Genomic DNA, 20,570 nt, shown 5'->3' with positions numbered 1-20,570 from the left:
ATGTTAAATGACGAAGAAGAAGAAGAGGTTGAAAATCGAACAAAGATATTTTCGGTTTAGTTTAGATTAGAATTGGAATTAGAAAAGTCAAATCAAAACATGAAACAATGACATGATTGAGGTTAAATGTGTCACTAGTACAAATTATTTTCTTTAAACTAAAAGGACACATTAGTCTGTGTAATGGACACTTGTTATATAAAAATGAATTGAAGTAATTTTATAAATATAATTTGCAGAAGAATCATGTCGAATTTTGAACCAAAAACTTATTCCAAACTATCGGACAGGAATAGAGCAAAGAGGCGTAGAAGTAGTGCTGGACCAGTAGAGTCGAATAAAAAAGATAACTTGAGTGCTGTTATAGTTGATAGTGGAGCTTACAATATTAAAGCAGGCTTTTCTGGTGATGTAAGTCCTACTTTAATACCTAATTGTATTATGAAAGCAAAATCAGAGCGAAAACGATTATTTATTGGTGATCAGATCAACGAATGTAGAGATTGCTCTGGTCTTTATTTCCTTTTACCGTGTGAGAGAGGGTACATAACGAAGTGGGATGTTCAGAAACCAGTTTGGGATTATGTATTTAGTAAAAATGTTTGTCCGATAAATGATAACCCCGTTATTGTCACACAACCTTTATTTAATTTCAAATCAATTCAAGACTGCATAGATGAAATATTTTTCGAAGAATACGAAGTCGCTTCGATGTTTCGATTAAATCCTACGGATTTAGTTAGATTAAAATATGCCGAAGACCGTAAACTCTCAGATGATGTACCTTGTATTGTAGTGGATACCGGTTTTAGTTTTACTCACATCATCCCTTACATTAAGGGAAATAAGTATTTGAATGGCATTCGGAGGCTGAATGTTGGTGGTAAACTGTTAACAAATCATTTAAAGGACATCATATCTTACAGGCAGTATAATGTCATGGAAGAGACTTATGTTATAAACCAAGTGAAAGAAGACACCTGTTATGTAGCAGAAGATGTAAACAAAGAGTTGCAAGTGGCTGCGAAATCTGGAAACACAAATTACATAGTACGGAATTACGTCTTACCGGATTTTAATAATATCCGAAGGGGATACATACAAGATCCCAGCAATTCCGTTCAAAAGGAAAAAGAGGAGAACTGTCAAATATTGAGGTTGAATAATGAAAGATTCATTGTTCCTGAAATTTTATTCCACCCATCGGACATCGGAATGAAAAGTATGGGTATAGCGGAAGCTGTTGTGAAGTCAATATATAGCTGTCCAAAGGATCAACAAGAAAAACTTGCGAAGAATGTAGTATTAGTGGGCGGAAATTGCAAATTTCCTGGTTTTAAGGAGAGAATGTATACCGAATTACGTTCGCAATTACCTGACCTTTGGGAGTTGAACGTATTTGAGCCAGATGACCCCATATCTTACGCATGGAAGGGTGGAAAACCGTTACTGAGAACTCCCGACTTTAAAAACTTTTTAGTAACAAAAGAAGAGTACGAGGAACTTGGCTCTTCAATCATTCAACAAAGATTTAATACTTGGATGACGGATAACTCTGCTGTAAAGGAGGAACCCAAGAAATCGGTTGAAATTTATAAATATCTAGATAAAATTAAAGGTCGGACGATTTTTGGAAAGCACGACAATGGAAATGCCCCCGACCTTAAAACAAACGGTGAAAGTACTACTGCTAATGCGATGCCGCAAGAAAATAGTGGTAGTGGTACTCCTGTGAGTCTTGCGGATGAGGCAGACTTAGCAACCGGCTCTGAAGAAACATCCCAAGATAGTTTTCAACCTGTGTCTGAACCAGAAATTGCTATAAACAGAACTCTTAGGAAACCTAGTGTCAAAACTAGTAGCTCCATAACTCGAGACTATGAACGTGAGAATTCTGATGCCTTAGTTTCGGAAGATTTAACAAACTCAATCGAGTTATTTCCGTTGGGAACAGGATCCTATTTGTGAATGCCACGGAATTCGTCATGCCTAAAATTTCAGATTTTGTATTTTTGACGTTTTCAAAGGAACATCCTTATGATTTGTATTTAAAAGTTTTATAAATAAATCACTTTCTAAATGGCTTGTTTTTAATTTCAATTTGTAGTGAAAATAAAACATTTTTAAATTTTCATTTCACTTTACTAGTTGATTAGAGGAACAAGTGATCTTCGTTCTTAAATGTAAAGCAACAATATTTTTTATTAAATTTAAATTGTCCACCAAAGAAAATCAATCAAATAAAAGGCGGACTGGACAAGTTGTAATTAAATATATACAGGGTGGCCAAATGAAAGCGAAACAGCCATTTTCAGGAACTGCGTCGAGATTGTAGAAACTCGTTTTTTATTGGCTACGTTCCCCGTCTCTTGAAATTTTTTTACTAACATACTTCCTCCTGACATGTCGATCTTGATGTTGTTCATTAAATAGCTGAGCTGTTCTATTCGCACATTTATTGTTCATAAAGTAAAGTGAAATGATATCTACCCTTTCCGCAATGGAATAAACCAGTGTTTAATTTTCAAAAACACAATTAAATAAACTACCAACCAACGCTTCCAAATAATACTAGAAAATAATTTGGAATCCACTAATTTTACGTTCATTGTGTGTGTATAGCATTCATTCGTTTTTTTTTTATGAAAGCGATAACAAATCGCCAGAAACCAATGTAACGCAAGAAATACTAAATTTATACCATTGGCGTAACTCGAATGACCGACATTTTTACCGATACCAATTGTTTGTACATAAGTTTCAACTTTAAAATAAAAATTCTTAATAAGTATTGTGCGGAATTATAAAATTTAAAGTCTGTTGTAAAGAGAATTATAAGAGCTTTCAAAAGAAATATTCCTCAACCCCCAATGCCATTTAAATATTTTGGGGTGATGCTTACCCTCGCTTGAGGGTGAAAGTAGCGTAGTCAAAAATACCAGCAAAGAATGTCCCCCTTTAATCTAAAATCGACGGATCTGAGCGTTTTTTTTACAATCTTGACGCGGTTCCTGAAAATGGCTCTGTTTCGTTTTCATTTGGCCACCCTGTATATAGCTATAATTAGTTTTTTAAAATGCACTTTAATACTCGTGTACACCACCACTGTAATATTCATGAATTACAAATACATGAATTGTAGGCAACCTCCAGTGCACGCGAAGGGAGATAGTGCGAGTCAACAGTGACGAAGCGAAGGACATCAGTTGTTGTTGCGCAATTGGAGACAGTACATTTAACTGTGATTTTGAATATTTTTCATCACTGGAAGGCATCAACAGACCGTTTATTTTTGTGTATTTCATTTATCATTACTGATTTCTGCTCGAGTGCTAAGCAAAAGTAATTTGTGGCGAATGGTGTGGAATTGTACCTGTGCTACGACTAAAGTGCATGAGGTTCTCCAGCGCTGGGGTATAAAAATTAATAAAAAACGGTTTAAAAAAGAAAAATTTACATTTTACGATAGAATTTGAAGAAAATAAACTATTGATACGTGTTTCTAAAGATCAAAGACAGATTTTGTATAAATATGAAAATATAAAAAACGAATTGTTTAAAAATATCTTTTTGGGTTTGTCTTTAATTAGAAAGAAAAAAAGAACTGAAAATTCAGAATTTAGCTTCACAATTTATTTATTTCAAGTCAACATTAAAATTTATAAAAAATACTTATCCAAACCAATCCTGGTAACAGAATTGAAACAAACATTTGTAATGTTTATTTTTTGAAAAATGTTAATTTACAATATAATCTTTACACAGAAATAAAAATTTTTATCCTAAAAAAAAATTATATATGTACCTACATAAATATACTGCTACAGGAAATTATATTTTATATATAAATGAAAACAGATATATGTATTTGCACTTAAAGTTGCCAAAATAAACCTCAAGTTCTACCACGCAGGTCGGATACGTGCTAAAAACATCTATAAACATAAACCTATTTGTATGGTGATATAAACTCTTTTAATAAAAAATTTTGTTACATCATACAATTCTAAAAAATGAATTACACATATATTTATGTAACTTATGATTACTTGGTTGTTGTACTACTTCGTTACTCGGCATCGTGGTACTGCACCCTGAATGGGACAAAAAATAACGTATCACTTACCGTAACAAGTCCATAAGACAGGTCGAACTTAGAAGTGGAAGTCCTAGATGGCGCCATCTAGCAGTTTCACTCCCAAGTTCAACTTGTCCAACTAGATAATAGAGGGTGCACATTGACAAATGACGGTGTTGAAAAAATGGCCTGCTTTGCTAGTTTGTGAAACAAATGTGTCTTGATTTAAAATCCATGAAAAATAAGTATGCCTTGGAAATTAATCGCCACTTTTGTACGAGATACCAGAAAAATGTTTTAATCAAATAAATAGTTGAAATCAACGGAGAGCGATGAAAATTGCAATAGAAAATAATTAGTAAATATTACGGGGACGTTCTCGCCGTTTTGTGTAAAGTATTTTTTTTTATAGTGTTAAACATGCCGACTTTCGTGCCGAAAAAGAGTATTCGAGGGGAATATTAGTGCACAAACATGCAGGGATCGGTTTAGACACTTCGAAAATAATGATTTCGATGTTGAAGATGAAGAACGCGCACTGAAACCGTTTGAAGATGACGAATTGGAGGTATTCCTTCACGAAGACTCATGTCAGGCCAAACTTGCAGAATTGTTAGGAGTCGATCACACAACGATTTCAATACGTTTGGAAGCATTAAGAATGATTCAAAAGCAAGGACATTGGGTATCGTACGAGATGAAGCCGAGAGCCGTTACAAGTGGAAACAGCTGCTTCGACGGCGGAAAAGGTAACGTTGTTTGCATCGTATCGCGACTGGCGATGAAAAATGGGTACGTTACGATTATCCCAAGTGTAGAAAACAGGGTCTGGCTGAGGGACACTTCCATTCTTATGAAGACGGCAAGAAGTGGGCCGAAATGCCCGAAAGATGGGAAAAGTGGTGAATCCATTCAATGACACATTTTTTACCAATTTAAAAAAAAAAAAAACCTTTAACAAAATTGTTATAGTGCAGTCTTGAGTTTCATTTTTTAGTGAAATGTAACGAAATCGTTTCATTCCGTTCGTCGTAAAATTTAAAGTGATTTTTAGTGAAATGTAACAAAATCGTTTCATTCCGTTCGTCGTAAAATATAAAGTGATTTTTAGTGAAATGTAACGAAATCGTTTCATTCCGTTCGTCTACTAACCTCTCCTTGCCTCTAAAACGTTTGCTTAATCTGCGTCCCGTGTCGGGCGTGCACAACGTGTATCTCTGGACGTGCTGTCTGTTGACGCGTAGCTCCCTCTCGTCAACCGCCCTAGCCCTCTCCACTTTGACCATAAACTTCTCGATCAGGTCCTTGCAATCCATGTTCTCCTCGGGCTCCCAACTGTTGTCGGAATTGCCGTACCCCTTCCAGGACACCAGGAACTCCCGTTTGCCGTCCTTCCTGTGGTGCACCTCCAGTATTCTGTCCACCTATAAATCCGATCGTGGCATTTTATGTCATGCCGTCTCCGTAAAAGTTACACGTTTACCTCGAAAGCCTCATTCTCGTCCCACTCCTCCGACTTCGACTCCTTCTTTTCCCTCTTGGGCGATTTGGCGGGCTTGACCTTTTTCTTTTTGTTTTCCTTAAAGTCCTGGATCAGCCTGCTGCAGTCCAAGGTGTCTTCCGGCTCCCAAGTGTCGCTCTCCTCCTCGTACCCCTTCCAACGGATGAGGTAGTGGCGGACGCCCTTGATGATCTTCTCGTCGAGGACGGCTTCGACCTTGAAAAAAATATATGTAATACGGTGTTTCATTGAACCTTATTACTATTAAAATAATATTTTTTACATCTCATAAAAATATGCACAGATTATTTAAACAGATCTTACCTCATACTGGGTCTCATCGTCTTCATCTTGGTTGTCAGACTCCTGGCCAACCTTCTCTTTAACTTCTTCTTTTTGTGCGGTTTTAGGCTTTTTGTTTCCCTTCTTTGAGATTTTCTTTCTCTACAAAACAGTGTACAGCGCTTTAAACTGTATCATGATCAGAATTATTCTTGATCTTACCTCTTGGGGATCGCCCTCATCATCTTGCTCTTCGGATTCTTGAGATTCGTCGGTTTCTTCCTTTTTAGTAGCTTTTCGGCCGGCTTTCGATAACTTTTTGTCCTATAATAAAGCAGAAGTCTCTTTTATTAAAAAGAGCAATATTTTTTTTTCATGAAGGAGACTAGTCTAATCATTACTATACGAAAGGTAAATAATCTGTGAATTACTACACTAAACTATATAAATGAAGGAATAAACATATTTTAATACAATTATTAACTACTATGACATTTATTTGATTTTTAGTCCATCTTCAGTAATAACTGCTTGCAAGCTTTTGATCAACAATTAATTGCACTGGCTTTACATCTTATCATTTTTATTACTTTGTTTGGTATGCAAAATTTAACATTAGGCACCATTTAATATGGCTCTACAAGCACATTTTTAAATATCAAATTTTTACCTGCTTCAAGTGAGTAGCTGTCAAAATGACAATTTATAAATTATGAAATATAAAAATGTACTAAGCAATTTAAGCTGCGTGAAGTTTAAATTATTAAATAATAAAAAGAGTAAAATCTACTTTATTTATTTTCCCACCATCCCAGCAGACCTCCATTATGAAAATCATAACAAAACCTCTTCCAACTTATAAAGAACCTAATATCAGAATAACACGAGTACAATAAACATTTACCTCTTTTTTGTCTTCATTATCATCCTGCTCCCCCGACTCCTCAGATTCTACGGCCGTTTCTTCTTTTTTCGCAGAAAAGGAAACGCTTTTTCGACTACTTTTCGAGGACTTTCTCTTTTTAGGAGCCTCTTCTTCATCACGATCAGAAGCGTCACCGTTTTGTTCGGACTTAGTGTCGACACCATTGGTACCGTCCTCCTCTTTTTTGGAAGATTTTCTGCCACTTTTGCGCTTCATTTTTGGAGCTAGTCAGAAATTTTGATGAGAATACCTAGGTTTGCTTATGCTATTTGCAGTACGACGCCACCAAGCCAAGCCACCAAACACCAAGACCCAAACAACTCTACCAAAACAAAAAACGGAACTGTAACTAGGCGGGAGAATAATGACAGCTTTGGGCCTTTTTTGGTTGATGTATTGGCAACAGTTTTGAAATTTTTTTTTCCAAGACGATTTGTATGTATGATTGAGCATTAAATAATAATAGCATAACATAATCTGGAAAGCGTTAAAACACTATTTGGGCAGTGAAATAAGCTGCTACCATATTTATTAGGTGGTTCAAGACTTCTGAAATAAAAAATGATGATTTAACTAAATTTACCATTAAACAGAGTCGCTGTGGACGTAAAAATTATGACAAAATTTTAATTGTTTTTCAAATAATTCTAAAACGCGATAAAATTTGATAAGGTTATGTTACTACTTGCCTGCAGATGTCACTTGTTGACATAGTAATCTAAAAGTCCCTAGATTAACCAAGTTCTACAATATACTGTTCCCGTTTGTTCCAATATCGAGGTTTAGCATGTGCAAATTTGCTCTGTTTGTACTAAAAACAATCAAAATTTAATTGAGTTTTTGCGTATTAATTTTATTATGTATTGAAAATTCAAAAATATGTTTTAAGGTTGGCAATACGGGTTTTGCCCTAATATAGCAATAGTTTACGGTACTACTCTATCCGAACCCTTAAGCAATTGTTTTTTTGCACGATCTTATAACTTTAGCACAGAAAACCTAACAAACCATCTAAAATCACATTTTAAGTTGGCGGGAAAATGTATGATATAAAAAAATTATAAAGTGCTATTCAGAAATTAGAAATTATCCACGACAAATCAACTATTTTTTTAATAATTGACCGACTTAATATACTTTTAAAAATTTGTCGACATATTAATAATTATGCCTTCCATGCACCGCAAATCGATTCAGTTAGATGAAAATAAAAAAATGTCTCGTGCAATATGTTTTATTAAATAAATATCATTTGAAAAATTTAAACCGGCAATAAATAAAAAAACTTTACAGTAAAAATTATCACAATCAAATTCAACGTCGGTGTCGTTCTTTTCGGCATCATATTTGCACGATAATTGTGTCGCCCTCTTGGATCGAGTAATACCCAAGCTCTTTCATTTCGTCGTCTAGTTCGATTATAATGTCCGACTGCGAACCGCCGATGTACTTAATACTGGGCCTTTCCTTCAATTTAAATAATTTCTGGATCAACATCACAAGTTTCTGAATCAGGATGGACGGTGGTAACTTTTTAGAAATCCTTCGTCCTTCGAATTCTATATTCAGTTCGATTAACGAACTTTTCAAAATATTTGGCTGGACTATTAACTCGGACTCTTCGGGTAAACCGTATTCTAAAAACCCAAAATTAAGTCATGATTACCGTGAATATTTTCAAACAAACGCTACTTTCTATCAATTCTAAGTATCTGTTATGTTGTAAAAGGAATCGTCCTCTTTCTGGAGTATCTTTAACTTTTATCCACTCTAATGCGTACTTTTTTATATAATCGTACTCTGCACCTCTCCTTTCCTCGTCGATTATTGTACGACCATTGAAAGTCTGAAACAAAACAAAGTTAGGCTAGGTAAGGTAAGGTAAGGTAAGGTTGGATAAGGTAAGGTCGGATAAGGTAAGGTAAGACTGGATAAGGTAAGGTTAGGTTGGGTAAGGTAAATTTAGGTTGTTCGTTGACAATTTCATACTTTCAGATGCCGTAAGTGTGCTATCACAAGTTGTTCCCTCATAGCTGGGCTTTCCGTTTCCAGTATTGGATTATTCGTAAACCTTAGGTGCTCAAGTTTTTGTAATTTGCTCAATTCCGATATGGAACGCCACTGAAAAGAAAACATTAAAGTGTACTCAGAGATCTGTTAAAGTTGTTCAACTCGTACCTCTTTGATTAAGTTATTGCTGATGTTAAGTCTGTTGAGGTTCGGAAAATCGCTCGTAAGAGCCGAATCCGATTGAAATAAAATACTCTCTATTTTTGTGTCTTCCAGCATCATGTGTTCCAAGAAAGACATTTTCGATAATTTATTAATTTCCGACCAATGTTTTATACAGTTTCCTTCCAAGTCGAGGACTCTCAAACGTTTTAGATTGCGATCGTTTGGTATTGTCAAACTGGTGATATTATTATACGGCACTCTTAATTCTTCTATGTTTGGGAAAACTGAGGATAATTTAATTATGTCCTCCCACGTTAAGGTCATATACCCACAAATTAATACGGTTATATTTGGGAAAATATATTCTTTGTAATTTTCGGGAATGGATAAAATATTTTCACTGTGGATGGAAAATAATGTTATCTAGATGCTTCCGTAAGGTTGCAGTGACGGCCGGTAAAAATTAAGGTGTCGTATGCTGATAATAAGGCAAGAGGCCCATACCTTTTACCGTTTTTTGGCCCACATAGAGAACATTTAAGGCGAAAAAATTCTAACTTAATTTTCATCAGCCGCCGCTATAAAGTTATTCAATTTCTAAGGGTAAAATATTGTTCAAATTTACCTGACATTTATCCAAAACAAATGTTTCAATTGAGAGCAAATATCAAAAACATCAGTCCAGGAAGAAAGCAAATTTTTTGAAATATCTATTTCTCTAATATTTGGACAGAGACAGTTTAGTTCGTAAGGTGTCCCAATATTGTTAACATGTTGCAGCCGGACATTTACCACTTCCAAAGAATTAAAATCGCTGGAAAAATAGTACTTTTTAATCAACAGCTTTTTCGACATATTTGCATTTTTGTACTTAGTACACCATGATATATTCCCATACATACTGAATCTACACTGAGTGCAAATAAGTTGAAAAAGCTGTAAATATTAATAACGGTCCAAATACTAACCTTTGTTTGTCGACAATCTTATCAAAACCAACTAGTTCAAGAAACGGGGCATTAATTGATTGCTGAAAGTTGAGCAGTTGCTGCTCTTCAATTTTAGCCGTCAGTTCATCTCCTCTTTCACCATATCTCATTCTGATTGCTGTTATTAAAGACTGGCCAAAATTTACTTTTTCTCTCCTTAGAAATGAGCCTGATTTTGGATGCCTAAAGACATTATATTAAATCAAATGTATCAGATTTCAGTACAAACCCTACCTAGTATTGAAGTAATGTATTCCATTTACCGTTCCATTGTGTTTACCCCTTTCAATGTCATCCCAATCGATTCCCAACCAAACTCCAGGATGGCCTTCAACGGGACCAATATATTTTATTGTTCCGAAATGTCCACAACATTCTATTCTGCCTCCAACATTGTGGTCAGGAATAGCCGATTCAGCTACCATTTCAGAACTAGTTGTACTAAAAATATTAAAATATTAGTACAGGTTATGTATTTGTATTATAAGTACAGCGAGTTTTATCCCGTTATTAAGGTAAACAAGTAACAATTTTTATTATTTATATTGAAAATTACCCTTTGGAAAGCATGCAAAATACACATATATTTACTTTTTTTCAGATAATAATGACAGAAGGCATATTTACCTTTAAAAAGGATTGCCAAACGTAAAATATGTGTTTGAAAATTTGATAAGAAGAAGAAGTAGAATAATTTAATGTAGCCAACTTTTGATTTACATTATTTTAAATAGGCTATTTTTGATGAGCTTACCAGCAACCAGTGTATCAGGTATGATGTCACTTTTTTATTTATTTAATTTTAGCTTAATATAATTAAAGGGACACAGGCCTTAGAAAAGGATGTCAAAAAGTCAAAATCAACGAAAAGATCGAAATGGTTGCACTGCAATCTGCATTGCAAATACATATATGTTTTTTAGAGCCTTACAAACATACTCATACTTTGGTAAACGATTTGTAAGAATGTAATAATATTGTCTCAGGCACAAACACATTAGAAAATAAAAATTGTTATTTTTTGCCAAATTTGAGTTAAAATTTACTTTTATTTCAATTATCCTTTTGTCACTATTTTGTTTTATAGTTGTCTGCAGTTTATTGTTCTTTAGTAACCAAACATTTTTCTATGGCCAAACATAACCTTAATTCTTATCTTAACTATTATTGTGTGTAAACATGGGAAATAGGAAATAGGTGATTATTAAGAGGAGAAAAGAAAAACAATTTTTTTCATTGTCTATAGGAAATAAAATAAAATAAAAATGAGGTAGGTGTAATACTCTTTATCTGTGTGCTATAATTAATTAAATGCAACATTAGGATCAGCGTTGATGGTCTGATTGTGTATTTCCCTTACGATTATATTTACCCCGAACAGTATTCTTACATGTGTGAATTGAAAAAGGCGTTAGATGCTAAGGTAATTAGTTTTTGTTTATATATAAGCCTTTTTTAATCCTAGAGTACTTTTTAAGGGTCACTGTTTGCTGGAAATGCCTTCGGGTACTGGTAAAACAACAACGTTGCTGTCTTTAATTGTTGCTTATATGCTGGAAAATCCACATGATGTAAGAAAGTTAATCTACTGTTCCCGGACGGTGCCTGAGATTGAAAAAGTTATGGAAGAATTAAAAAAACTTCTTAGTTATTATGAAAAATTAGATGGGCAGTATCCCAGCTTAACTGGAGTAGTATTATCTTCTAGAAAAAATCTCTGCATACATCCAGCGGTGAGTAATTTTCAATAAATTTAGGTAACATGTTTTTTTTACATAATTTACACATATTCAGTTGATTGGTTTGTTGTAAGTGAAGGAAATTTGACATTGTTGATGTCCTACTAGTCTGTTATTTTACAATAAACATTTTATTTTATATTTTGTATCAATAAAATTAAACATTCGGTATGAGTAAGAAGAAGAAGAGAAGTAGTTCAAATGTTCTATGACAAGAATATAACCCAATTTCGTAGTTAAATTTTTGTTTATAAATACTTCATTATGCTCTCCAGAAGAGTAATTTCAACAATAGTACAGAAGAAATTGTTTTCCAATACTTCCAAATATTATATAAACGCCAATCCAAATATAAAACCATTAGAAAATGTAAAGGCAGAGTTAAATATAACAGATAAATGTATTGAGAGACTGAAAAAAATTGTAAACGGTTCAGACAGTTTCTTAAGGGTCTCAGTTGAAGGTGGTGGTTGTTCTGGTTTCCAATATAAATTCGATTTGGATAATAAGTTAACAGACGACGATAAGGTGTTTGAGAGAAATGGGGCGAAAGTGGTTATTGACGAAACGTCTCTTGAATATGTTAAAGGAGCAACTGTAGATTATCAAGAAGAGTTGATAAGAGCGTCTTTTAAGATAGTCAACAATCCATTGGCAGAGCAAGGATGCTCCTGTGGTGCATCTTTTGCTGTCCGTTTAGATTAATATTGTAGAATTTTCTCTTTCGTTGTAAATATATGTAAATAAAATATCTATTAAACACTATTTTAAAGCTAATTTTTATAAAACCCCAATAAAATAATAAATCAAATAGTATAACTAATACATATTCAGAAATTCAAAGTATTTTGAATTTTTGTCACAGAAATAACGAAATATTTGACCATAACTGGAAGTTAGATTGAGCAGCACCTTTTGGCAATGATTTAAATGATCTTTTAAATGGCTTATTTCTCAGATTTTACATAATCTACTTTTTATAAAAACAGGTTAGTACTGAAAGGGAAGGTAAAATAGTCGATGGAAAATGCCATTCACTGACAGCTAGCTACATACGAGAACGTCACAATTATGATGATACTACGCCTGTATGTCAGTTTTATGAAGGTTTTGCACTGGACGGAAAAGAAAGTACTATGCCATACGGAGTCTATAGTCTAGACGACTTAAAACAGTATGGAAGGGACAGGAACTGGTGTCCATACTTTTTGGCTAGATTTGCGGTGTGTATCATTAAAACAATACTTCAAGAAATACTTTTGTTGTTTATTTTTTAGATTACCTATGCCAATATTGTAGTATACAGTTATCATTACTTATTGGACCCAAAAATTGCAGAGGTGGTATCAAAAGAACTAACGAAAGAGGCCGTTGTAATTTTTGACGAGGCTCACAATATAGATAATGTATGCATTGACTCGATGAGCGTAAAAATTCATAAGAGGACCATCGAGAGAGCCACAGCAAACATTCAGTTGTTGGAAAAGACTGTCGCGGAGTAAGTGTTGTTAAACATGTCATATACAGCATTATAATTCTAATTATTCAAGGATGAGGGACGATGATCACAAAAAACTTCAAGACGAGTACCAGAGGTTAGTCGAAGGCCTGCGAGATGCCACTGTTGCGAGAGAGACAGATGTAATCCTTTCAAACCCTGTTTTACCCGATGAGATATTACAGGAAGCTGTACCGGGGAATATAAGGAATGCGGAACACTTTATAAGTTTTCTTAAACGGTTCGTTGAGTACCTAAAGACTAGGTTGCGGGTACAGCACGTCGTACAAGAATCGCCGGTAGGTTTTCTTAAAGATGTACAGGCTAAAGTGTGTATCGAGAGGAAACCGCTGAGATTTTGCGCTGAACGCTTGGCATGTCTATTAAAAACACTAGAAATATCGGATCTTACAGACTTCAGCCCAATTATTTTAATAACACACTTAGCTACACTGGTTTCGACGTACATGAAAGGTTTCACGATAATCGTCGAGCCGTTTGACGATAAAACCCCAACCGTCTCGAATCCTATTCTACATTTTAGCTGTTTGGATTCATCTATAGCGATTAAACCGGTTTTTGACAGATTTCAAACAGTGGTGATAACTTCCGGTACCTTGTCGCCATTGGATATGTATCCCAAGATATTAAATTTCCATCCCGTCATTATGGCATCTTTCACGATGACCTTAGCAAGGCCGTGTCTTCTGCCAATGGTATGTACAACTGGTGTGTCATAAATACATGGTAATTGTCTAAAAAATTCCAGATTGTTTCGAAGGGCAACGACCAGGTGGCTATTTCTTCCAAATTTGAGACTAGGGAGGACAATGCTGTGATCAGGAACTACGGGCAACTACTCGTAGAGGTAAAAATGGTGTATGTCGGTTTTCAGTAAACGTTTCCAAAATGCAATGTTTGCAGATCGCTGCAAACGTTCCCGATGGCATCGTTTGCTTCTTCACGTCCTACTTATATCTGGAATCTGTGGTCGCCAGCTGGTACGATCAAGGTGTTATAGACAGCTTGCAGCGCTACAAACTGTTGTTTATCGAAACTCAAGACTCGGCAGAAACTAGCTTCGCTCTGATGTACTACATAAAAGTAACGATGAATTTTTAATAAAAATTATATGCTGTTGAACTTGTCCTTTTTAGGCTTGCGAGTCTGGTAGAGGAGCGGTTCTGCTGTCCGTGGCCAGAGGTAAGGTGTCGGAAGGGGTAGATTTCGACCACCACTTGGGCCGATGCGTGCTTATGTTCGGCATACCCTACGTTTACACCCAGTCCAGGATACTAAAAGCCAGACTGGATTATCTGCGGGACCAGTTCCAGGTAAAGTAACGATGGAAAAATTAATTTAAAAACTATACGTCCGTCGTTTTATAGATCCGTGAGAACGACTTTTTAACGTTCGATGCAATGCGACATGCCGCACAGTGTGTGGGAAGGGCCATTCGGGGTAAGACGGACTACGGTATCATGATCTTCGCCGATAAGAGATTCGCGAGGGCCGATAAGAGATCCAAGTTGCCGAAGTGGATACAAGAGCATTTGAGGGATTCGCTCTGCAATTTGTCGACCGAAGAGGCGGTTCAGGTAAGATGTTTTATTTATTACAGAGTGTTAATATAGTGGGAAACCGCTAATCTATGGATTACGTTAATAATTCTCGGACATCGGATAACATCAACCTTGGACCATACAACATATAACGTATAGTATACGCAAGTGACGCAAATCGAAACAGTCTGTATTGCGCTTCTCTTCGTAGCGTTGTTTGCGGCTGTTGTCATGGCAACGATGCGGCCAACTGGGGATTAAACTATGGCGGGGAACGAGTGACTCAGAAATTGAAGCAGCATCGCCCATCGCCTGCCTTTAACAGTTTATACGTTACGCGTCGCAGGATTATAACGGTTCTTAGTTAATATTTGTTTTGTATAATTGTAGAAATGTTTCCTATGTATGAACCAGTATGTATTCTATTGGAAATGCCATTTTCCAGATGGAAAATTGAGGACGAAGAGGATTTTTTAAATTAAGCGAGACCTGTGCCTTATTCTCTCGATATGGAAAAAAGGGGAAGTCAAAAGACGTGTACGTTCGAACGTTTCGGAATGAAAGGTATTCGGAGTATAAGTGATTGTGTGGAAGTGTTTATTTAAAAAAACTTTTCTGTATGCCGTGTTTAATTGTGGGTGTAAAGTCGGGCGTGTGGATTAAGAAGGGATTTAACAATTTTGGGAACCTCACGAAAGGCTGTTGTAACCACAAAGCTTCTGTGGAACATACATGTACGGCGTTGCTTTAATGTTCGCAGAAGTCCACAAGCCGAACTAATATTTCTATTTTTTATAAAATCTAAATGAAAATCCCTCTCACGAACGTCAGTTTTTCGGTAATATTGTAAAAATTTCCAGATTCATTTAAAGCTGTTTGACTGAAAATTTTCGAAATTTTTTTTTTTTAGTCAATAAATTTGCTTCACCGATTCTCAATGTCACGAGCCGCCACTGTCCAATATTTGCGTTTTTTCTANATTCGGGGTAAGACGGACTACGGTATCATGATCTTCGCCGATAAGAGATTCGCGAGGGCCGATAAGAGATCCAAGTTGCCGAAGTGGATACAAGAGCATTTGAGGGATTCGCTCTGCAATTTGTCAACCGAAGAGGCGGTTCAGGTAAGATGTTTTATTTTTTACAGAGTGGTGCATTTTTTCATCTCACAGAGATTTCTAAGTGTTAATATAGTGGGAAACCGCTAATCTATGGATTACGTTAATAATTCTCCCAAATAAAATTTAAAATGACGTGTCCTAATGTTATTAATACAGAAAGACCTACCCGACAGTAAAATTTTAAATAATTGGACTTTTCAAGGACCGACACGTAAAACAGCGATTAAAGAAAGATATTATCATTTCCGTATTTTATTAGGATTGTTTCATCGTGACCTAAAAAACATTTTTAAACAACGGTGTCGAACATATCGTCAGTATGATTAAATTAATGACTTGTTTTTTGTACCTATCCAATATTTGCGTTTTTTTAAATTTCTTTTTAATATTTTAACTTTATTGAAAAGATATTAAGTTAATTTAAATAAATTCAAAAGTTTTTTAAATTTGAATTGAAAACATAAAAGCGATTTCTATATCTCGCTTTTCTTCATGTTTTTAAGAATTTTTTCAAAGATTTGTGATGTAAAATCCATTTTTAAAGTTCGGATGCATTGTATATAAAAAGTGAAATGCGTGAACGTTTTTATTTTATGTTTCGTAGATGGCAAAAAGATGGTTAAGGCAGATGGCGCAGCCTTTCACGAGAGAAGACCAGCTGGGCGTTTCTTTACTTACCTTGGAGCAGTTGGAAGACTTGGAGGCGAAAAAAGTTCAAGAACAATCCGAAGAAGTTTAAATCGTTGCTTTATCGTTTAAAACTTAGTTTTATACTCAAATTTTGTTTTTTTTTTAAATAAATATCCCATCGTTTCGTAATCCACTGTCTCCAAATATTTATTTAATATAAAAATATATACAATTACCTTCATTAAATAAAAAAAATACAATATATAAACAATTAACTATAAAATTACTTAATTAAACAATAAAAACATTATCAATAGTGACTAAATTTATAATAAAGCGTCCGAAGACTTGCAAAAAATTAATTTACGACACCAACTGTCTCTCTAGTCCAGCTGGTATTGTGATCCCACCTGTATCGATGGTCTCCTCCATTGTTTGATCCACGTTGAGAAAACAGTTCTGGGTCTCATCGTCTTCCACCTCATTCTGTAAAAAAATAACGTATGTGCAGCACCAGGCGAAACGACTAACAAATGTTTTACTATTTGGATGTTCGTCATCGACATGTATCGAACATGGGTGAGATATAACCTCAAAGTGTCTTAAATGTCACTGCTACACAGTGCCTACTGACACAAAGCACCAATTTGTATCTACTGCCCAAGTAACCTGTTAAAGCGAAATACAAGTTTACGAAAATTTGTCCTCGTCATTCTTATGGTTTTAGAGGGAAAAAGAATATGTCTAAATCACTGTGTTAATTTTCATTATCTCATAAGTCGTGCTTTCATAGTACCTACAATTAGGTCATATTGCCAGTAGGTACAAAGTAGTGCTTTGTGTCAGTAGGCATTGAATAAAAAAGACAAGATATACTTAGTAGTTCATATGTCACCCACGGTAATTCTTTTATATTTTACTTAAATATGTAATGTACATACAGGGTGATAATTTTCGAAGAATTTCGAGAAGATAGTACCCTTAAAAAATAAACAGCAAAATAGATGAAAGCAAGACTTACACTAAACAAATATATGTGAGTTGTTTGATTATCAGTCGCCTCTATTTTTACGTTTGTTCCTTCTTTACCTGAAAATTAATTCGTTTTACTCAAATAAGTCCGCTAATTTGACAGGGATATTATATCATGAATGAAAACCAAAAAAACGTTCTTACTGCTTTCCTTTAAGGCCGCCTCGTGCCTCTTTAGGTGCGCCGAGTAATCTGCCAAATTTATGCAAGTGTACGAACAGTAACTACAGCTGTAAGTACCGCTCTGACCGGGATGGCGGTTGTTTATGTGGCTTTTATACGCAGCGCTTTGAATCGAAGTATACGAACAGTGTGGACACTTATATTTTTTGGCCTAAAACAAATCGATAAATCGTAAGTGTTACAAACACAGGCGTTCTCAAATTCAAAGCATTTTTTTATGTAAAACACAAAACTTGTCATATTTAAAAAAAAAGGGAACGTCTACTCACACCGAGATGTCGCATGACGTGCTTCCTCAGGCAGTTGTGATCCCCGGTCCGGTATTCGCAATACGGGCACTCGTGCGGTTTGTCGCCGGTGTGCTGTCGTATGTGCAGCTGTAAAAAAAATAAACCACCGAACAAATTGCCGTAACGTTCCAAAAATCACCTTACTTCCAGCATGGCCTTCCTGGCAGTCTTGTGTCCGCAGATATTGCATATAAACGGCTTGAAGTTCTCGTGGACGGACTGAATGTGTTTCTTCAGGCATTTGGAATTGGCGAAATAGCGTTCGCAGATGGAGCAATGCCTCATGACGGACCAGTTCGGCAACTAAAAGAAATTCAAGGAGTATACGATAGGCTTAACGGTTCTTTACGCTTACGTCCTCGGGTTTTTTGTGGGTAACCTCGTGGTTCTTGAGCTGAACCATCGTCTTAAAGCCCTTTCCGCAATCGCTACATAGGAACGGTTTTTCCTTGTTGTGTATGGCCATGTGGGTCAAGACCCTGACTACAATAAAAAATAAATAATTCGATACAAAAGGAACACTCCCCAGAGTTTTGGAGAAAGTTTTCTGTGATTTAGCAAAATATTCTCGTTCCCACCGCTAGAAAATATTCTCCCGAGTTCACCTACTTATAAATTAGTCACCTACCTGAACTGTTCGACTTGAAAGTATTGCACATGGGGCAAGTTAGAAGACCCAGATCGATTTTGTGGCATTTCCACAGGTGGTTGGTACATATCCGCCAGATAGAAAACTTCTCTTCGCACTCGGTACACTTAAATTGCTTAACGTTCTCCCCGACATGACATTCCTCGTGACGCTGCCTCAGATCCTCTCTGGAGAACCGTAGATTGCACCCCTTGATTGAACACCTGAAATGATTCTTAAGAAACCACTTAATTTTACATCCACGGTACTCACTTGACTTTTTTCCTAGCCTTTTCCTGCTGTTTAATCAAATTGATCGATATCGCCGTCAGGGACTTAGCATCGCCGTTTGTCTCCCCGTTTTTAGTCTTCTCTAACGGTAATTTATCTTCGGTATTAGCCCTCAATTCGTGGTTCTGAAACATATACTGCAATATTTTTCGTTTCGATTTCATTTGTACCTACGTTTATCATGTGCTGCTTCAGTTCCTCCTTTTCCGAACACGCCAGATTACAAATGCTGCACAAAAATATGGTATACTCCCTGTTGTCGTCTTTATTGTTATTTTTTAAAAGTGAAGTTGATACTTGTTGGGCTTTCTGAACTTGGGCGTATTGCTGAGGAAACTAGAACAAATTTCATGCAATTATGGTATCACGAACGTAATAAGCAGGTACTTACTAATTCTGGGTGATTTGCTTCTAAATGGCTTCTAATCTCTTCTTCAGATTCACATAAAAAACTACAAGCCTTGCACTTATTAGCCGTAACAATGGTGAAATACTCATAATAATTTTTGTAGTCTACTTTTTCATTCTCTGCATTTGGTTTTCGTGGCAAGTTGAGAGAACTGAGGATAGATTTATCTATGGTGATTATACTACCGTCCGTATTAAGTAACTGTATTATACTAGCATCGTTATTTATATCTTTCTCCGTTAAATAAATTTCCTTATTCCCATCGGGATTTTCCTTAACTATCGGGTCATAATTTATATATGTTTTTTCACTAGATTTGTTAGCGATACCATTAGTCTTTTCCCTTACTGGCAAGTATGAGTTTTCTGATGATAATTCGTCTGTGTCGGGACTTTGTACTAACTCAATATCTTTTTCTTCATTGTCAGTTTCAATTACAGTGCTATTCTCATTAAACAGTTGTATATTGTCATCAACTTGGGTGTCAGTGTTACACTCTGAAATGCACATTGATAAGGAAAGAAAATGAAAGAATAAAGCAACGGGCTACCTTCAGTTATTAACGGGTTGCTTAAAAGTACGGGAAAACTTTCAGAAGGCCAGTCTGCCGATTCAATTTCTGCAAATGGGAATGAATCTGCAAGCTCAACTCCATTACTTAATAAATAGTTATTCGAAGTGGTGGGATCATTCAGGTACTTTAAATATGCTGTGGACTCATCCTCGGGGTCCATACTAGCAAAAAAATTTAACTGTTTTATAAATATTCTGGTTACAAACAAACATCAAACACTTACACCATGCAGTACGAGGTTATGTTATGTCCAATCTTTATTATTAATACAGCAAGTTAAGCGGCAATGTGCTGGATTTTTTGTTATCTCATTGTTAATTAATATAATATATTAATTTTAACTTGAAGAAAATCGTTTATATCAAAATGATATCAATCACTTCTCACTCAAAATAAAAAATACATAAAAAGCATTGTCGCCAACTCATAAAATAAAAATTCCCTTGCGATTGAATGTTTTCCATTTGTTTCAGTATATCTTCCCTACCTTCTCTTCTGTTCTCCTGTTACAACATTTGTAAAATTACGCCAGAAATCAGGAAAACAGAAAATAAAATTGTTCAAAAGTTGTACCGGTGGAAATTAATTCTTTGCAAAATATGTTCGATTACTCTAATTTGGTAATGCAGATTAAATGAACAAAGCCATACCATAGTTTTAATAG

General features: G+C 35.4%; 6 protein-coding genes across 9 annotated transcripts; 3 read left to right on the top strand and 3 right to left on the bottom strand.

Annotated features, from left to right (window-relative positions):
* The first annotated feature begins 77 nt into the window (after positions 1 to 77).
* On the top strand, positions 78 to 2,075 carry LOC108907407 (actin-related protein 6). The gene is made up of 2 exons (XM_018711073.1): positions 78 to 180; positions 240 to 2,075. Exon 2 carries the CDS (start codon positions 247 to 249, stop codon positions 1,966 to 1,968), a length of 1,722 nt encoding a protein of 573 aa, XP_018566589.1. The 5' UTR covers positions 78 to 180; positions 240 to 246; the 3' UTR covers positions 1,969 to 2,075.
* Positions 2,076 to 3,618: 1,543 nt separating this feature from the next.
* LOC108907410 (probable chromo domain-containing protein LHP1) lies at positions 3,619 to 7,117 on the bottom strand. Its single transcript, XM_018711078.1, has 6 exons — positions 6,766 to 7,117; positions 6,084 to 6,185; positions 5,904 to 6,023; positions 5,562 to 5,795; positions 5,231 to 5,502; positions 3,619 to 4,094 (listed from the first exon to the last, which is right to left on the bottom strand). Exons 1-6 carry the CDS (start codon positions 7,000 to 7,002, stop codon positions 4,070 to 4,072), a joined length of 990 nt encoding a protein of 329 aa, XP_018566594.1. The 5' UTR covers positions 7,003 to 7,117; the 3' UTR covers positions 3,619 to 4,069.
* An 885-nt stretch (positions 7,118 to 8,002) lies between these two features.
* LOC108907408 (tubulin-specific chaperone E) lies at positions 8,003 to 10,596 on the bottom strand. Of its 3 annotated transcripts, none has more exons than XM_018711076.1 (8): positions 10,578 to 10,596; positions 10,185 to 10,391; positions 9,930 to 10,133; positions 9,587 to 9,775; positions 8,965 to 9,361; positions 8,776 to 8,907; positions 8,479 to 8,632; positions 8,003 to 8,423 (listed from the first exon to the last, which is right to left on the bottom strand). In XM_018711076.1, exons 2-8 carry the CDS (start codon positions 10,373 to 10,375, stop codon positions 8,128 to 8,130), a joined length of 1,563 nt encoding a protein of 520 aa, XP_018566592.1. In that variant the 5' UTR covers positions 10,376 to 10,391; positions 10,578 to 10,596; the 3' UTR covers positions 8,003 to 8,127. The 3 variants fall into 3 exon arrangements, with proteins under 3 accessions (XP_018566592.1, XP_018566590.1, XP_018566591.1); XM_018711074.1 differs by having other exon boundaries at positions 10,507 to 10,578; XM_018711075.1 differs by lacking the exon at positions 10,578 to 10,596 and adding an exon at positions 10,542 to 10,569.
* A 521-nt stretch (positions 10,597 to 11,117) lies between these two features.
* LOC108907403 (TFIIH basal transcription factor complex helicase XPD subunit) lies at positions 11,118 to 16,688 on the top strand. 2 transcript variants are annotated; one of them, XM_023454844.1, is made up of 12 exons: positions 11,118 to 11,220; positions 11,274 to 11,373; positions 11,429 to 11,683; positions 12,679 to 12,912; positions 12,967 to 13,187; positions 13,240 to 13,903; positions 13,957 to 14,055; positions 14,112 to 14,291; positions 14,345 to 14,521; positions 14,576 to 14,688; positions 15,776 to 15,872; positions 16,474 to 16,688. In XM_023454844.1, exons 1-12 carry the CDS (start codon positions 11,216 to 11,218, stop codon positions 16,606 to 16,608), a joined length of 2,280 nt encoding a protein of 759 aa, XP_023310612.1. In that variant the 5' UTR covers positions 11,118 to 11,215; the 3' UTR covers positions 16,609 to 16,688. The 2 variants fall into 2 exon arrangements, with proteins under 2 accessions (XP_023310612.1, XP_018566585.1); XM_018711069.1 differs by lacking the exon at positions 15,776 to 15,872 and having other exon boundaries at positions 14,576 to 14,785.
* LOC108907411 (iron-sulfur cluster assembly 2 homolog, mitochondrial) lies at positions 11,918 to 12,454 on the top strand. The gene has a single exon (XM_018711079.1). The coding sequence runs from the start codon at positions 11,954 to 11,956 to the stop codon at positions 12,392 to 12,394; it is 441 nt and encodes a 146-aa protein (XP_018566595.1). The 5' UTR covers positions 11,918 to 11,953; the 3' UTR covers positions 12,395 to 12,454.
* Positions 16,689 to 16,786: 98 nt separating the features above from the next.
* On the bottom strand, positions 16,787 to 20,297 carry LOC108907333 (oocyte zinc finger protein XlCOF6). The gene is made up of 12 exons (XM_023454845.1): positions 20,130 to 20,297; positions 19,883 to 20,067; positions 19,315 to 19,829; positions 19,098 to 19,259; positions 18,906 to 19,048; positions 18,633 to 18,856; positions 18,360 to 18,487; positions 18,149 to 18,307; positions 17,984 to 18,091; positions 17,676 to 17,865; positions 17,521 to 17,588; positions 16,787 to 16,985 (listed from the first exon to the last, which is right to left on the bottom strand). Exons 1-12 carry the CDS (start codon positions 20,132 to 20,134, stop codon positions 16,863 to 16,865), a joined length of 2,010 nt encoding a protein of 669 aa, XP_023310613.1. The 5' UTR covers positions 20,135 to 20,297; the 3' UTR covers positions 16,787 to 16,862.
* Between the last annotated feature and the right edge of the window lie 273 nt (positions 20,298 to 20,570).

The sequence above is a fragment of the Anoplophora glabripennis genome, unplaced genomic scaffold (assembly GCF_000390285.2).
Source record: "Anoplophora glabripennis isolate ALB-LARVAE unplaced genomic scaffold, Agla_2.0 scaffold5, whole genome shotgun sequence".
In the NCBI taxonomy this organism is placed as follows: domain Eukaryota; kingdom Metazoa; phylum Arthropoda; class Insecta; order Coleoptera; family Cerambycidae; genus Anoplophora; species Anoplophora glabripennis.
Note: the sequence above shows the minus strand (reverse complement) of the source record. Positions and strands in the feature narration are given on the sequence as shown.

Coding starts and splice junctions, on each gene's coding strand:
- LOC108907407 (XM_018711073.1), top strand. CDS start 247: ATGTCGAATTTTGAACCAAAAACTTATTCCAAACTATCGGACAGGAAT.
- LOC108907410 (XM_018711078.1), bottom strand. CDS start 7,002: ATGAAGCGCAAAAGTGGCAGAAAATCTTCCAAAAAAGAGGAGGACGGT. Junction 6,186..6,765: donor ATAATGAAGACAAAAAAGAG/GTAAATGTTTAT, acceptor GCTTTATTATAG/GACAAAAAGTTATCGAAAGC. Junction 6,024..6,083: donor ATGAGGGCGATCCCCAAGAG/GTAAGATCAAGA, acceptor ACTGTTTTGTAG/AGAAAGAAAATCTCAAAGAA.
- LOC108907408 (XM_018711074.1), bottom strand. Junction 10,134..10,184: donor ATACATTACTTCAATACTAG/GTAGGGTTTGTA, acceptor TAATGTCTTTAG/GCATCCAAAATCAGGCTCAT. Junction 8,424..8,478: donor ATACTTAGAATTGATAGAAA/GTAGCGTTTGTT, acceptor TTGGGTTTTTAG/AATACGGTTTACCCGAAGAG.
- LOC108907403 (XM_023454844.1), top strand. Junction 12,913..12,966: donor ACTTTTTGGCTAGATTTGCG/GTGTGTATCATT, acceptor TTTATTTTTTAG/ATTACCTATGCCAATATTGT. Junction 14,292..14,344: donor CTCTGATGTACTACATAAAA/GTAACGATGAAT, acceptor TGTCCTTTTTAG/GCTTGCGAGTCTGGTAGAGG.
- LOC108907411 (XM_018711079.1), top strand. CDS start 11,954: ATGCTCTCCAGAAGAGTAATTTCAACAATAGTACAGAAGAAATTGTTT.
- LOC108907333 (XM_023454845.1), bottom strand. Junction 19,830..19,882: donor CAACCCGTTAATAACTGAAG/GTAGCCCGTTGC, acceptor TGTGCATTTCAG/AGTGTAACACTGACACCCAA. Junction 18,308..18,359: donor CCCACAAAAAACCCGAGGAC/GTAAGCGTAAAG, acceptor AATTTCTTTTAG/TTGCCGAACTGGTCCGTCAT.